Raw genomic sequence first — 16,156 nt, 5'->3', positions numbered from 1 at the left:
GGTTGGCATCGCCACGCTCACGCACACAGACAGACAGACAGACAGACAGCGCACACACACGCAGTCGCGTGAGGGAATCAGAGGATTTCGGGTTCCAGTCCTGACGGCTCCGTTTTTCCGCTGTTCGCGCCTATTAGTAACTTCCTTCTGCTCCGACCGGCTGATCCCGAAAGGATTATTAAAGTCAAGTCAAGGCCCGTCTCCCCTCCAAGCCAACCAGCCGCGGCAGCCGCGGCCCCGTCCCAGTGCCCAGAGGGCAAGCCGGGCAAAGCCGTAAGAGCCTTTTAAAAGGCTTTTCAAGAGCAACAGGGCGCTCGAAATAACAATAAATATCACCACTTCCGGCTCGAGATTCATATTCAGGGGAAACGAATAACAACGTGAATGCGGCGGAGAGAGAGAAACTGCCGGCCGGAGACTTGTGGGGCCGAGCGGCGGGGCAGGGCGGCTGGACCCATTCCCACAACAACAATATGCTCCTTAGCGTCGTCTCCCTCTCCACTCCCTCTCCACTCCGCCCTTGTGGTGGTGGTGGCGTGGGCGTCGTCGACGACCGGGCCAATATCCCCGTCACATCGTGTGTGTGTGTGTGTGTGTGTGTCCGTCGGATTGGCAGCTCGCGTAACTCACCGTGTTTCGTGATCCTCCCGAACGAACGAAACACGCCGAGGAGGCCGAGCAGGCCGAGACACAGCGGTCCTGACGGCCTGACACGGCACCGGGACGGCACCGGGACCCCCCAGCGATGCGACCCGCCGACCGGCCATCCTCCACGAACCGCCACACTCATTCCGAGTCGTCGTCTTCGTCGCTCTGTCCCTCTCGCACCTGCACGGGACGCCCCATGAGTGCGAGAGAGAGAGAGAGAGCGACGAAGACGACTCTCGGAATCAGTGGTGTGTAGCGACCACCGCAGCGACCGTATGCTACTACCTCATCGCAGCGAGATGACGGATGACAAACGCAAGCCTCAAGCCCTTTGGGACCTGCCCCCGGACCAGCTTCCCAAGCCACAGACAGACAGACAGGCAGACAGAGATACCCGAAACGCGTTTGGAGGCCGCGTCGATGCCCGCACTGGTCGCCACCCCCGCACCGCACCCTCCATCAACGCCGATCCGGCGCTGCGATTCAAACGTCACGCGCGGCCGGCCGCACAGTGGGCCAGCGCGATGACTCCATGACTCACGGCAGCCAATCAGAGGCCGCCGTTGAAGAGGGCCGGCAGTGCAGTGGCAGGGCGGCAATAATTTGAAGTTTGTGGCCGCGGCGGCCGCAGCAGCCGGCAGTGGCGGCCGGGGGTTCACGCTGCGGCGCGCTGCGGTTCACTGGGTCACATTCCAGCCAATCAGGGCTGCGGCCGCGCCGAGCCGTGCCGCCGTGCCAGACGCCCACCGCCGCAGCATTCCGCCCCCGCCGGTACTTGAACCCGGGCCGGGCCGGCCGGGCCGCATGCAGAGCGGCAGGTTAGCGTTCCGTCGCTCCGTCTCTCTCGCACCCACACGGGACGCCGCACGAGTGCGAGAGAGACGGAGCGACGGGGCGGGCCGGAGACCTTTGCAGTGGCTCGGTCGGCCCACTCTGCGGCGTTCCGTTTCCAGCATCATGCCGACATGAAAATAAATGGAATAAATATGGAAACGGCGAAACGAAAAGGCAGTGTCGGGAAAGGCTGCACACTGATTCCGAGAGTCGTTCTCGTCGCTCTGTCTCTCTCGCACCTGCAGGGGGCGGCCCACGAGTGCGAGAGAGACAGGGCGACGAAGCGCTGCGCGGAGTGAGTGAGGCCCGTGGCCGTCGCCGGTTGGGCCCTGTTCGCCCTGTTCGTTCTCGCGATGTTTTGGCATCGCCTCGTCGTCCTCGGCATCGCAAAGGAAGGCAAAGGCGCAGGCGGCCCCGCTGCGGGTGCGAGAGAGACAGAGCGACGTGCAGTCTGTAAACACGCCGGGTGCGTCCCGTCCCGAGCGAGCGAGCCTGGGCCTCTAGGGGGGTTGATAGAAGCGAGCGTTACAGCAGCTGTCGTTACAGCCCCGAGCCTGCGGACTGATTCCGAGAGTCGCTTTCGTCGCTCCGTCTCTCTCGCACCTTTACGGCGCGCCCCGTGAGTGCGAGCGAGACAGAGCGACGAGAACGACTCACAGTGTGCTCGGCTGCCTTCGCTTCCTTCCTACCGGCAATAAAACGCCGGCACAGTCGCGCCAACGAAACAAAACAAACAAAAAAAACCCGCCCGAAAAATAAAATTACAGCAGAAACTAACCATTTTCACCAGCTGGTGTGGCTCCTTGTGTAGTACAAAAATTGTAGTAGAAGTACAGTACAAGAACAGCTTTGAGCGCGGCGCGAGTCGTCGTTTCGCACTGCCATGTATTTTACTGTCCCCCCCTCCACTTCCCCGCTGCTAAAAAGGGCCTACATACATACTGCAGTGTGCTACTATACCATAACTCGAGGGTCACTCTGCGCGTGATATAGTTTGAGCGGCCCCTTTGGTGGACAGGGGACACCGTGCCGACACAGGGGGTACTCATCCACCCCTTGACACACACACACGCTGCAGCCGGCGGCACTGGCACATCACGACCATGTCGCGTACGAGATATACACAGAAGGGGGTACCCCCCCCCCCCCCCCGCGACCCCGAGCCCCCGCGTGCCGTCTCCACGGCAACCGAAGCACGGACTGGGGCACACTGCAGGCCCGGCAGGCCGATTCCGAGGGTGCAGTCGCCTTCGTCGCTCCGTCTCTCTCGCACTCGCGGGGCGGCCCGTCTGGGTGCGAGAGAGACAGAGCGACGAAGGCGACTGCACCCTCGGAATCGGCCTACAGTGCACACACGCGGGGGGCACGCCGCGGCGCCGAGCCGCGCCGAGGCACGTCCTACGTGTGCATGCCTGCACCGCCACGCCACTGTCGCCGTCGCGGAGGCCGAGAAGCAGGTCGCGCCGAGTGCAGCGCAAAGCAGTGGCAAAGCAGTGCAGTGGCGCGGGGAAGAGCCTCATCAGGGGCCGAGCCATTTACCGGCCGCCCCCGAAAAGAAAAACAACAACAACATTTTAAATTCACCGCCGCCACGACGAGAAAAACGGCCGCGACTATGACCGGGCGGAATATAAAAACACTGCTTGGCCAGATCGTTTTGTTGTTGTTGTTGTCGTCGCCTCGTTGGTGGCGCCGTTGGCCGGCGTCACGGCCCGGGGGGGGGGGGGGGGGGGGGGGGGCACGTCGCAGCAGCCAGCATGGACGCCATCAGGACATCGGGACGGCGGCGGCAGGCCAGGTCGACCCGTTCATAATGCTTCATCGCTGCCCCCGCCCCGCCCAGCCCCGCCACCAGGACGGCCATCTAGGACCCCGGCGTCGCGTCATGTCCTTGGCACGGCACTGGTCCCTGACGGTCCCTGATTGATTCACCCGCAGGCTGCGTGAGGCGTCCCAGGCGTCCCGGTGTCCCTGCCCCGCCTGCGTGTGTGAGAGCGAGAGAGACAGAGAGAATGCGCGTGCGAAAATAGAGGGAAACGGACAGTGATCCTCGCCCCCAACAATGCCCCAGCAGTCAGTCAGTCACAAAGCCAGCCAAAGCCAGACGACTATTCATTTCGTTCTCACAGAGTGAGTCTCACAGCGAGAGGGAGGGAGAAAGAGAGAGAAACGAAGAGACCATAAAACAATCCGGCCCGTTGTAAATAATAGCAGTGCCGTAGTGCTGTCCGTCCGTCCACCTGCCCGCGGCAGCAGGCGATGCAGGCGACCTGGGCGACCCGGGCAGGTGCGAAAGCCTGCAGTGCAGGGCTGCAGTGCAGGGCCAGTGAGCCTGGTGGTCGCTGAGGGCGCTGCGGCCCGGCAGTCCTCTTCGAAATCGAAATCACTTTACTTCACTTTACCTGGCGGTGTCGTGGCCGTGCCGTGCCGTGCCTGCCTGCCGCGCCGAGGGCCGCGCCCTTCCGGTCAAGTTCATTGTCGTCCTGCCGGAGACGGAGACACCGGCGCCCGCCGGCCGGCCGGTCACCGAGGTAGCCGAGGTGGAGGTGAAGTGAATCTGCGCGCCCCGCCCCGCCCCGCCGGCGCCACGCTAGCCAGGTCGCCGTACGCCGTCGCCCGGCCTCCGCGGGGTGCTGGGTCTGTCCTTGTCGCACTCGCAGGCCACGCCAGGGCCACGCCGCGACGCGGAGGACGCGATGCAAGCAAGCGGCCAGGTGGGAAAACCGGATCGCGCAGGCATCACAGGTGAGGGGGAGAGGAAGGGGGCACCGGCAATTGAAAAGGACAAAGAGGGGAGCCCGCCGTGTCTCTCTGTCTCCCTCGCACTCACGGGGCAAGCCGAGGGGGTGCAAGAGAGACGGAGCGGAATCAAACGGCTGCTCGCCTCGCACAGCGACGCGTGGCCGCTGCTGCACGCTGCGCGTCAAAAGCTGTTTTGTCAGGCCTCGGTCAAGCTCCCCCCTCAAGCACCAAGCACCCCCGGGACCCCTGCCGTCGCCGCGTCTCCGTCCCTCTCGCACCTACACGGGGCGCCCCGCGAGTGCGAGAGAGACAGAGCGACGAGGGCAGTGTAGTGGCCTGCAGTGTAGCGCCCGCAGCGGCGAAATCGCGACGCGGAAAAACGCGGAAAAGATAGGCGGTTCGCTAAGATAAATACAAACAGGGAAAAGGCTGCTCCGCTTCCGTTTGGCCTAGCAGCATCGGCGGCCTCCCTGTCTCTCTCGCACCCGTCCGCAAGGCCGGCGAGGCCCCGCGAGTGCGAGAGAGACAGAGAGACGGCGGCGTTCGGAATCGCCACGGGCTGGCCGTGGGAGTGGCGCTGCAGCGCTGCAGCTAGCGCGGGGCGTTTACTGTTTGCAGCCGCGTCCTCGCCGAGGGCGGGGCGGGGCGGGGCGGAGATAGCCATGATAACGGCCCGGCCGACGAGCCCCAGCACCATGGGCGGGGCGGCGTGGCGGCGGGGCGCGTGGGACCGCCGTCGACGACCATCGTCTCGGCCAGCATCGCCTCCAACGGCCACCACCACGCCGCCGTCGTCGTTGTAGAGCCTGGCAGCAGACTGATGCCGAAGGAGTCCGCAGCGTCGCGACGCCGAAAATACAACAGCCGCGGCAAGGTCGCCGCGCGTCAGGCCGACAGGGGGCAGCGCGGGGCGTCGCGACGGACGAGCAGACGAGCAGAACGCGCAGAACGCTTGGCGCCGCGGTACAGTACGCGGACACACACACACACTCACACACACGCTCACTCTCTAGGCAACGGAAGCGGAGGAGCGACGCAATCGCGAGCCTTTCTTTCGGCAAGTCCCCCGATTCAAGCTCGCCTCGCCGCCCTAGCCACCCCTTGCACCCCGCGAGCAACACGTGGCCGAGGGTGGCGTCCTTGGCGGTCTGCGGGCCCGTTCGTCGCTCTGTCCCTCTCGCTCCATGAGTGCGAGAGAGACTGCTGGCGGGGCGGTCCAGGGGCGGTCCAGGGGCCAGCGCGATCCCCTTCCCCGCCGTGGTCGCAGTCGCAGGCGACTTTGGCGCGCGACTCCGCGTTCCCAGAAACGGAACATCGCCAACAACGCCAGCGGACAGAAGGACAGATGCTCGACACGCGGAGCGCGGAGGCGAGATGGCGCCGTGGACAGACGGACGGACGGACAGACTGCGCGACACACATAACCAGTCCAACTCGATAACCGCTTGATGGGGTGCGAGGCAGAGCGAGGCTGAGCGAGGCGCCGGCAGGCCGTCTCTCCCAACGAGGTCAGGCCGTACTAAAAAGCGCGCCGGCGTCCCGTCTCGTCCAGCTCCAATCTCCGCACTCCCTGCACACTGACTTCTGCCGTCGCTCTGTCTCCCTCGCACTCGTGAGGCGTCCCGTGTGGGTGCGAGAGAGGCAGGGCGACGAAAGCGACTCTCTGCTGGATGTGCCCGTCGCCGTGGGTTCACGGCCGCGGAGGCGCCTGTACACTCATGCCGAAGGGCCGCCTCGTCGCTCTGTCTCTCTCGCACCCACACGGGACGCCCCACGAGTGCGAGAGAGACAGAGCGACGGATTCAGTCCGCTGCCCGCGGAGTGCTCACGTCATACTCCCCGGCGTTATAATAGCCGTCCTGCCGGCCTGCCCAGGAATTACTCAGAGATTGCTGCCGCGCTGGAGTCCGCTGGAGTCCGCTGGAGTCCGCTGGAGAGCTGGAGACTGATGGCCTCCAAGCTCCCGGACGCCAGCCCGCCTCGCTGCAGCCGCCCTGTGGACTCGTTCAGCTCCCATTCCCAGTGTCCCAGCGCTGGGCGTCTGTCGCCCGTCCCACTTACACACTCTGTCTCTCTCGCACCCATGCGGGACGCCCCACGAGTGCGAGAGAGACGGAGCGACGACTCTCAGGAGTCAGTGTGCAGGCCTTGCCGCCTCACGCCCCGGACGGCGTTGGACGGCGTTCGCTTCGCTCCGGACAAATGCAATCCATCCGTCACTGCCCACTCGATGCATTTCTAGTTCTAGGCGGGGCGGGCGGCGCGGCGCGGACACACGTCTGTCTCTCTCGCACCCCTCCGGCACGCCCCACGAGTGCGACAGGGACAGAGACAGCCTCCCTTCCGACAGAGACGCCGGCCGAGGTTCCAAACTGCCTTCCGTGACAAAGTGGCGCTCCATTAAGCACGCACTTTAATTGGCGTTCTAGATCACTGATAGTGTTGGTCGCCGGCCGAGCCGCCACTTGGCCGTGGTGCCGCCGAGCCGCGACCCGAGCCGCGGGTCCCAAGGCGCGTTCCGCGCGACGTCCACACGGCGCGGCGTGGCTCGCGCCCACTCACGCATAATTAGGTGGGGCAATGCGACCCCACGCCCCGTCCGTTCGCACATGCCGCCTCGCCGCGGCCGCCTCGCACCTCCACAGACACACACAAAGAGGAAAGGATTGTTTGAAGCGCCGTTGCCGTCGCCGCGACACGCTGCGCGCTGCAGCGGGGTGCTTCGTCGCTCTGTCTCTCTCGCACCCCAGCGGGACGTGCGGGACGCCCCGCGAGTGCGAGAGAGACAGACGGTACGAAGCGCGAGGCTCACGTGTCGCGTCGCGTCCTTCCCGTACCCGGAACACGCGGCGGCCGCCTCCGGAAAGCGCCCTCGCTGCACACCGATTCAGAGAGTCGTTTTCGTCGCGCTGTCATACTTACAGTGCAGTGGCGCCGCGGACGCGGTGCGGACGCAGCCTCCCGGAGAGTGAGATGCCCGCTATCTTATCTGCGCCCGGGGCGGGGCGGAGGGTGTCAGCATTCCGAGAGTTCGTCGCTCTGTCTCTCTCGCACCAACGCGGGGCGCCGCTCGAGTGCGAGAGAGACAGAGCGACGACTCTCGGAATGGGTCCTGCAGCGGGCAGCGCATGAGGCGCGCGCATCCAGTGCACCGCGGCGAGGGCGTCACCGCCAGCGTCACCGGGCAGGCCAGCCACGCGCCGCGCGTCCACCTCCCGGCGTCTCTCTCGCATCCCCGACGACAGCCCTGCCGGTGCGACAGAGACGCCTCTTCAGAATCGCTCACCTGGACGGAGAAAGCGGAGGGCGCGGAGGTCTTACATAGGCGGAGCATGGCGGAGCGCGGGGCACTCACTATCATCAAATACTTTCACGGCTTGGCCGGGCAACGCGGGGCAGCGCGCAACCCGCCGCCGATACCACATCCGACTGGCCGGCCCGCCGCTCTGTCTCTCTCGCACTCACGGGGGCGCGGCGGACAGCAGGCCGAGGCAGGCCAAAGGCACCCGAAGGGCCAAAGCTTCAATTAGCGGCCGAGATTTGGGCGGGGCGTCGTCTGTCTCTCTCGCACCCCTTGCGGCCTGACGGGCCGGCCTGCGAGTGCGAGAGAGACAGCGCGCTGTTCGGAAGCAGCAGTCATCGCCGCAGTGTAGCGTAATGCCGAGTCCGTGCCTGCACTACACTGTGTGTGCACCGTGTGTATACACCGTCAACACGGCAGCATGCATGCTGCAACAGCCCCAGCCCCTACACTGGCAGGACGTCCAGGACGTCCAGCCTTTCCGCCGGCTTTTCGCTTTTCCGCTTAACCGCTTTTTGCTGCCCTCCTTTCGGCCCGCTCCTGCACTCTAAATTTTTAACGCGGCCGCCATGGAGGCCAGGGCCGCGACCCCTGTAGAGCAGCAGTGCAGCACAGCGGCCGGATGTTCGGAAGCCGCCGAGCGATCTGTCTCTGTCGCACTCGTGGGCCGCCCCGAGGGGGCGCGAGAGAGACAGAGTCCCGTCCCGATTCTTCCGAGACGTTTTCCAGTTTCTGTCCGTCTTGACTGCTCGCTTGTCTGTCTTCACGGGACGTGGGACGCCCCGCCCCGCCCCGCCCCGCGCCGCCCCGCCCCGCCCCGCCACGGAGCGCAGCGACCGGCTCGGACGCCGCGGCACGCCTCCTCAACACGTCAGGATGGCCGAGCGGTCTAAGGCGCTGCGTTCAGGTCGCAGTCCACTTCTGTGGGCGTGGGTTCGAATCCCACTTCTGACAGATTATTTTCGTGAGCCGGCGACGGCGGCGCTGCAGTCTGATATGAGAAAACGTGAAAATCTCGGTGGAAGTGCTTTTCTTTGAGAGCGCTGGCGTTGTTGCGTCCCGCGGAGCAGCGAGCGGGCTGGCAGTCGCATTCCAGCCCTCTGAAAAGAAAAGCCAAAAGCGAAAAGCGCCTCGGGAAGCAAAGTCTCGAAATTCCAGCCCCCGGCACGCTCCTTCCGCTTCCCCCGAAGACCCGCCGCGCCGCTGCACTGCGAGGAGAGGGAGGAGGAATGCGGGAAGCTGCAGACTCACTCCGAGAGTCGCTCTGTCTCTCTCGCACTCATGGGGCGCTCCGTTCAGGTGCGAGAGAGACAGAGCGACGACTCTCGGAATGAGTCTGCCGGGAGGCGTCTAAACTCCCCGCCAGACACGTACCAGCGTATACCAGGGCGACGGGGATCCAGGACGGGACGGGGTGGTCTAGCCTAGGGTGGCCGCACGCCGCCACGCAGTCCCCCTCACCACCTGTTGGTCCTGCGGCTCCATTCTCCCTCCGGCGAGAGACAGCGACGGGTCACTGTAGTCTCCGCCCCGGCCTCACGCGACTCGGCTGACTTTTGGCCGCCTTGTCGCTCCTGGGGTTGGGGATGCACTCGTCGCTCTGTCTCTCTCGCACCAATAGGGGACGCCCCATGAATGAGAGAGAGAAAGAGCGATGAAGACGACTCTGAATACCGGTGTGCAGGCCCGCTAAACTCGACTCTGCTGCATCGGCTTTTGACTTGCTACGCGCACCACCCCTCGTCCGCGCAAATCCCCTTGCACCCCGCACCACCATGGTCTCTCTCGCACCTTTACGGGACACCCCACGAGTGCGAGAGAGACAGAGCGACGGGGTAATGACCCATGACGTGAAGGGTTGCTGCGCATGCACGTCCTTGGGCAGGACTGCGTCGCACTGCAGACTTATCCGGGAGTCGATTTCGCCGCTGTCTCCATCGCACCTGCAGGGGGGACCCCACGAGTGCGAGAGAGACAGGGCGACGAAAATGAGAATCAGTGCGCAGCGTGCGCAGCCCCTCGCGACGCGATGTCGTCCATTCAAACCAAAGCCACAAGGCAATGCGTGCTTAATCCAATTTGGACTTAAAATCTTACCTAGAGGAGGCCTGAGGGGGTAGTAGACTGGGAGCAACTATCAGCAGGAGGTGTCTCCAGCGATCCTGCACTGCGACATGTTATCCATCGTGCTGGTAGACAATGTCTGTCACAGTAACGCGCAGAGAGCACGACGCGCGTCTACCACAACAACAGCCTTCGGCCGACCCGGCGCGGCGTCCTGGCCTTCCTGCAACTGGTGGTCTTCCTCAGCAGCGACGCCAACTTGGAATCCCCGACGGAGACGTCCGACGCTCAAGCGGTGGATAGGCACCACGCGAGACAGGACAATCTCCCGCAGCGTCGGTCGCAAACGCTAAAACGCCTCGGACCCGATCGCGGTTACGTTCAAGACGGTCGCGCGCACTCCACTCGGAGTCAGCCGGCTGCCTTGCCTACCAGCAACTAACTGCCGCTGCCGCCGCGACGCTCGCTGGTTGGTTGCTGGCTGGCTGGCTGCCTGACTGGCTGCCTGACTGTGGCTGGCTGGCTGCTTGCCTGGCCGCCGCGCCGCCCGGTCGCCGGTGCACGGTGCAGCGGACCCCCTCCCTCCCACCACTGGCGGGCTTCCAACGCTTCCAACAGTGCAGCAGCGTGCAGCTCGTGCAGCATGCGTCCACCCCTCCCCCCTCCCACCCCCTCGATGCGAGTTACCTAAGTTACCCACCCCCTGCACGAGACTGATTCCGAGAGTCGTTCTCGTCGCTCTGCCTCTCTCGCGCTCACGGGGCGCCCCGGATGATGGGTGCGAAAGAGACAGAACGACGCAAGCGACTCTCGGAGGGGTAAGTGGCGGGGTTGGTGAGGTCAGTCCCCAATCAAGACAGCAGCCAAGTGGAAACGCCGGTAGAGTAATAGCACGTTAGCGCGGCCCTCAATCATGTCCTATCCCAACTCATTGATTACAGTGTTGCAGTCGAACGACCCGGTGCTCACTTGAAACGGAAAATTTATTTGTGAGTCCCAAACCGATTGAACTGAAGAAGGCGAACCAACAGGAAAGCTCAGTAAAGAAGGAGACTTAGGGAGTGGGCCCTTTTCATTTTTCAACATTCTGCCTCGAGTAAAAACTGCCCCGCCTCACCCCTTTACCCCCCACCCCTTTTTACGCGTCCCCCGCATCCCCTTACTTCTGCTTCCGCTTCCGTCCCGTGTCTCCCTCCCTCCTACCCCTTCCCCCTCCCCCCGTGCTGAGGTGGACGTAATATTTCTCATAAGCACTAAACACGCTTGCACAGCAGCCGACGTAACCGCTTGAATGTCTGCAGCCTTTCGTCACTTTTTTATGTTCATTCATTAATACTGTAGTTGTACAGTGCAAAAAGTACTGCTAATCCATAAGCGTCACTCGGAAGTGCCAAGATAAAAGTGCTTCATCCTTGTCACACATGTTAGTGCTCACAACAACAATCGTTGGTTGGTTAAGTTCTCCTAGAGGTGAAGCAGATAGAAGGAGAACAACATGTGGCCCCGGCTCATTTTAAGGCAATTTGTCCAAATTGGATCAAGCAAGCTCCTTAATACTCCAAAAGGGTGTATCTGGCCGGTTTCTCAGCAATGTTGGCTAAGCAGTAAAGTGGATTCCGAACAGTGGGTCAAACTGAACTTTAACGCAGAGCAACCATATACGCTCACTGAACAGCAAGTATTTGAAATCACTAAAGGAGACCAAAAAAAGGAATTGCAACTGAAGGAGCTCTTACTGAGGCTATACATAAGACATGAACGGGGCACTGAGTTACCCGATGCAGTCAAGCTGGAAAGTTTTGAAATCATGCTTAAGGCGGGCAGCAATCAACTGACAAGAATGCTCAAGTACTTATTAAGGAACCGCAGGTCAGACCAAAAGCTATTACTCCAGAAACAAGAAAATAAACTGAAGTTGGAAGAAGTTAGAAAAGAGCGATTGGAAACAGTAACAGAATCATCGTGGTTGGACTATAGTGTAGCCCACAATTGTTTGTTTCTGAAAATATATCAGAGGTCTACAGCTGCTGCATATAATATAAATGCACTAAGGGTAAATTCTGGTATTGTTTTTTTATACCTTTCTTCTCTCACATTTGCCAATAACAATTTTCAAATTTTTCTAGGGGCTGCAGTTTGGTCAAAAGATAATATTTGACTGCTCAATGGAGTCATACATGTGGGAAAAGGAACTTAAAAACACTGGTACACAGATACTGCTCTGTTATGATTTTGGTCGCAGGCAAAGGCGTCCCTTTTCCCTCCACCTTTGTAATTTAGACTTTAATGGAAGATTAGTGCATTATCTCAGAACACAACGCCCTGATTTTTTCGATCTCCCTATTAGCTTACATGAAGATTCTTACTTGAATCTGTTTGACAGGTAATTGTTAATTTCGTTGAAACACCCATAGCTCTGTAAAAAATGACTGTCCTCTTTAATCCTTGGTTTGCAGGCGGAAGTTGATATTTATTGACCAACGTGCCTCTAAAAGGTATGTTTATGATCCAGAAGACATTTACATCCTCCGTGCACTTGTAGACAGACCTAGAACTGCACCAGGAGTTGACAAAAAAGCTGCAAAAGAGAAGATACGATATGCATCTCTGCCTATTGATAAAGTTATTCAGTGGAAACCTAAAGCACACAAACACCTCTGTTTGGATCAGGTAAGTATTATGTAATGGAAATTTCTGTCTTAACTTACAAAATTCTCATGTTCTTTAATACAAGCATTGTATTCTTTCTCACTCAGTATCATAACATTCTCTTGGATGTGAAGGTATCTGGAAACTGGTCAAAAGCAGTGGAGGCCCACATGCCCAAGTCAAGATATGAGTCTATCCGAAGTTCAACTAGGAACAGACAAGAAGAATGAATCCCTTGACTAACAGTGGCTGTAAATTCTATTTAGCTAAAATATATAAAAATTAAAAAAAATTGTCATTATTGTTGCATTGTTACAATCCACCAAATATCCTCCTTAACAGTGGCTGCGCCGCTCGGGCTTCTTTTTCATTGGCACTTCCCTTGGCTGTATCAAGTTAAGGATTCTGAGCCATTCCGACTGATTCTGATTCTGACTCGTGAGTGAGTGAGAAGCTTGAAGGGAACTGATTTGGAAACATTTAAATATGAAAATGTTCACGAGTCCCTTGATTCCCGTAGAGTCCTTAATGCCCCAAAGGGCCGATTCCCGTCAAAGAGACTAGAGTCCGTGACTCTCAGGCTCTCTACGCAAAACCGAGAGACTTGAGTAACTTTTCTGAATCGTAAAGTTTTCATAAGAATGCAACAGCGAAGTGTTTGCACACACACACACACACATTACACCGCACCAAAACATCATGGCGTCCACGAGCAAATCAGGATTTTCTCAAGACCTTAGACTTTTTGCATCTGGTGATGCGGACGGCAAACTGAGAGTGTGGGAAACGCAACAGAATGTCTTGCTGCAGGAATATACCCCCAATTTGCACCTCACTTCGCCATGCTCCTGTCTCAAATGGCTCTGCGCATCAAGGAGACCGGAAAGCCATGTGGTTAGTTGCGTCTGGTATTAATTTGTCTAATCGTCGGGGTATTGGCTATGATATCCCTAAGACCTGGTGCCCACATAAAATTTTAGCCCCAATTTTGTTGTTCAAGTTCTCTCGCTTGAACAGTCTTAATGCTATGATTGTTGAAAGAGGCTTTGTTTATTTGTAGGTTAACGTTCCATAACCCTCAACATTTTCCTCCTCTGATGACAGCACACGTCTCAGTTCTATCTCTAAAAAACAAATTAAAAAAAGAAAGCGCATTCTTGAATTTTATGTCAAGAAAATCGTGCTTCTAAATATTACTCTATGAACAAATTTTCAATTTGAATACAACTTAATTTACTCTTCGTTCTACTTGTGCAGGACACAGGAGCGCCGCAAAAGAAAAAGAGAAAGTCTCGAGATGTTGGAGAAGATATCATTGCTATTGGTACCTCAAATGGTCGGATTTTACTGTACAGTGTTGCCTCAGCAGCCGTTGAGGGTGAGCTAGTTGGAGGGCACAAGAGTGCTTCTATTACGGGTCTCAGTTGGTTTCCTGGAACCAGTTTGTACAGCTGTGGTGGAGACAGCATTGCAGAGTGGGATATTGTCAAGGGGAAAGTGAAGAGGTATGGTTGCATTTGCAGGGTGCTCATTAAATAAAATATCTGTGACCATTACCTCATGAACGTAATTATTTACTTTCAGCAAATGGAAAGCAGGGACAGATCAAATTGCCTGTGTTCTTGTCTGCCCAGATGGTTCTCGTGTTTTATCTGCTTCCCGGTCAATAAAACTTTGGGATGCAACCAAACATGTACTTTTGAGAACTTTCACTGGGCATGCCACCCTTGTACTTTCTTTAACATTTGTACCTAAACCTGCTTCAAATGGAGACTATTACTTTCTTAGTACTGCTAAAGGAGACCGCTACATAAACGTTTGGTAGGTTCCCTTGCTCGCAATAATTTTTGTTGAGTCTGGTTGGTATCTTTGTTAATTCTGTGGTTTTCTATTTCAGGTCCCTTGGAAAAGATGGAGAAAGTGCTGTTGTGGCCATGGTGTTGGAGAGTGCGCCTGTTGGACCTATTTCATTGCATGAACAGCAAGATAATGGTGTTCTCAGTCTTGCGGCTGTCACTGAAAGTGGTGTTGTACAAATGTTTTCTCATCAGCTCAATGGGTGAGTTTCTATATGACACACTGCACTACTCATGATGCAAAATGCCTTAAATCTTGTTTTTATTTTGGCAGGCGTTGTCCCAAACCTCTCAAACCAACTCTAACAGTGCAGGTTGCCACAGATTCTGCTAGGAGCAAAGAAAGTGTAGAACCACTCTCCATAGTTTCTGCTCTTTGCACATTAAAACAAGAACTGAAAATTGCATACGGTTCTGCAGCATTTCTTTCATTTGAGAATGTGGTATGCTTTTTTTTTCCTCTTCCTTGTCTTATATGTTCATCATCTGCTATTATTATCATTTTTATCATTACTATCATTTTCAATTTTATGTCAGGTTTTAAATTATGATGAAAAAATTCAAGTCCTTGTTAGACAAAGCCCCCGAAAACCACGCCCAGATTCAACTGAGTCTTCTCTGGTAAAAGATATTCAAATTTTTTTTTTTTTGTTTAAATTTATTGAAGCAAAACTTTCATCATTTTAAAAATTGCATTATCTCACTATTTTTTATTTTTTTTTGTGTGAAGGTGCAAGTCCCAGATGCTGAAAATGCTCAGTTTTTGCCTCAATCAGCAGCGAATGCCGCTGTGTTAGGGATTAAGCGCTCTCACACTCGCACAGCAGAGGTCCCAATGGAACAGCGCTTGGAAAATTTGTCTCTGTCCTTAGCTCGCTCTGATGAAAAACCTACAGCAGTACCTCGAGCTGATAATCTAGCCCAACTTATGTTACAGGTGAGTTGGTGAACATAGCCCTAAACCTACGGTATTATTTTTATGACGTATAAAACAAATCGTCAAATTTTTCGTTTTGCCAGGCTTTGCAAAGCAAAGATAAACAAATGTTACACACCGTACTCCGTCAGCAGGAGGAGGATGTTATTAGAAACACTGTCAGAAGACTTCCTTTGCAAGTTATTGAGCCATTACTCAAAGAATTAACAACTTTACTTCATGGGAAGACAGTCACGTAAGTCTATCTTGCGCAAATGCCATTTTGTAAATTTAGTTAAAGAATTTACTTTTATTTATTTCTTTTCTCAGGGCCCAGACTGGAGCTAGGTGGCTCCGAATAGTGTTGAGCATTCATGCTGCTCATCTTATGGCAAATCCTTCTTTGGTAGAACTGCTTGCTCCAGTTATAGGTTTGATTGAGGCTAGGCTTACTTTGCTTCCCTCTTTGAGTCGACTCAGTGGTCGCCTTGAGTTATTAACATCTCAGCTAAATGGTGCTTCTGGATCAGATGAAAATGCTTCACCACTTGATATGCCTACTGGTCTCTTGACATACCAAGATGCAGGTTAGTGTATCAACAAGCTACATGAACCTTGCCTGTTTTTAGATTTTTTAAACTTGTTGGGATATTAAGTTTTAATTTATTTTTTATTTTTTTACAGATACATCTGATGAAGATGATGTCCAGGACGAAGTTGGAGGTTTAGGAAGTGAAAGTGATGACCATTGGGAAGAACTATCAGACAGTAATTTGGAAGACAATGAAAATGAAAATGATGTTGACATGTCAGACTGAGATGGTTATTCTGCTTTGCAATCACTGTTAATGAATTAAATTGATACAGTATGGATGTTAAGTTGGTCAAGTTATGGACTTTGTTGTTCTCTGGATATAGGGACGCAATTGAGATAATATCAATGTCATTTAAATTACTGTGAAACCATGTACCTGTCCCAATCTTTGGAGTTGGAATACAGTATCTAGATGTAATCTGTTTTTGAAACTTTAGTTAAATTTTCTGTAAGTAAGTTCTGAGATTTTGATTTATCAGAGTATAATAAAGTACTTAACTTCCTGTTACATTTCTTTCATTTGATCTCCTCAATGATTTGTTGGATGGGGT

General features: G+C 56.1%; 3 protein-coding genes and 1 non-coding gene across 4 annotated transcripts in view; 3 read left to right on the top strand and 1 right to left on the bottom strand.

Annotated features, from left to right (window-relative positions):
* Positions 1–10,061, bottom strand: part of LOC117647760 (semaphorin-5A) — a 33,773-nt gene extending 23,712 nt beyond the window's left edge. Inside the window, exon 1 of the mRNA XM_034389657.1 lies at positions 9,623–10,061. The gene's annotated coding sequence lies outside the window, so the exon portion shown is untranslated. The remainder of the gene's footprint in view (positions 1–9,622) is intronic.
* Trnal-cag lies at positions 8,396–8,479 on the top strand. Its single transcript has one exon. It is a non-coding gene; the product is annotated as a tRNA-Leu (tRNA).
* A 759-nt stretch (positions 10,062–10,820) lies between the features above and the next one.
* LOC117646866 (mitochondrial ribonuclease P protein 1 homolog) lies at positions 10,821–12,522 on the top strand. Its single transcript, XM_034388160.1, has 4 exons — positions 10,821–11,642; positions 11,716–11,972; positions 12,046–12,259; positions 12,346–12,522. Exons 1-4 carry the CDS (start codon positions 11,085–11,087, stop codon positions 12,466–12,468), a joined length of 1,152 nt encoding a protein of 383 aa, XP_034244051.1. The 5' UTR covers positions 10,821–11,084; the 3' UTR covers positions 12,469–12,522.
* A 363-nt stretch (positions 12,523–12,885) lies between these two features.
* Positions 12,886–16,108, top strand: LOC117646957 (WD repeat-containing protein 43). The gene is made up of 10 exons (XM_034388360.1): positions 12,886–13,132; positions 13,496–13,743; positions 13,823–14,059; positions 14,136–14,297; positions 14,369–14,537; positions 14,632–14,715; positions 14,825–15,031; positions 15,115–15,266; positions 15,341–15,597; positions 15,695–16,108. Exons 1-10 carry the CDS (start codon positions 12,938–12,940, stop codon positions 15,826–15,828), a joined length of 1,845 nt encoding a protein of 614 aa, XP_034244251.1. The 5' UTR covers positions 12,886–12,937; the 3' UTR covers positions 15,829–16,108.
* The last annotated feature ends 48 nt before the right edge of the window (positions 16,109–16,156 follow it).

The sequence above is a fragment of the Thrips palmi genome, unplaced genomic scaffold (assembly GCF_012932325.1).
Source record: "Thrips palmi isolate BJ-2018 unplaced genomic scaffold, TpBJ-2018v1 HiC_scaffold_2, whole genome shotgun sequence".
NCBI lineage: Eukaryota > Metazoa > Arthropoda > Insecta > Thysanoptera > Thripidae > Thrips > Thrips palmi.
Note: the sequence above shows the minus strand (reverse complement) of the source record. Positions and strands in the feature narration are given on the sequence as shown.

Bases quoted from the DNA above. Each gene is read 5' to 3' on its own strand.
- LOC117646866 (XM_034388160.1), top strand. From the start codon at position 11,085: ATGTGGCCCCGGCTCATTTTAAGGCAATTTGTCCAAATTGGATCAAGC. The intron at 11,973-12,045 runs GTAATTGTTAAT...CTTGGTTTGCAG, and splicing joins TACTTGAATCTGTTTGACAG to GCGGAAGTTGATATTTATTG. The intron at 12,260-12,345 runs GTAAGTATTATG...TTTCTCACTCAG, and splicing joins AACACCTCTGTTTGGATCAG to TATCATAACATTCTCTTGGA.
- LOC117646957 (XM_034388360.1), top strand. From the start codon at position 12,938: ATGGCGTCCACGAGCAAATCAGGATTTTCTCAAGACCTTAGACTTTTT. The intron at 14,716-14,824 runs GTAAAAGATATT...TTTTGTGTGAAG, and splicing joins ATTCAACTGAGTCTTCTCTG to GTGCAAGTCCCAGATGCTGA. The intron at 15,032-15,114 runs GTGAGTTGGTGA...TCGTTTTGCCAG, and splicing joins TAGCCCAACTTATGTTACAG to GCTTTGCAAAGCAAAGATAA.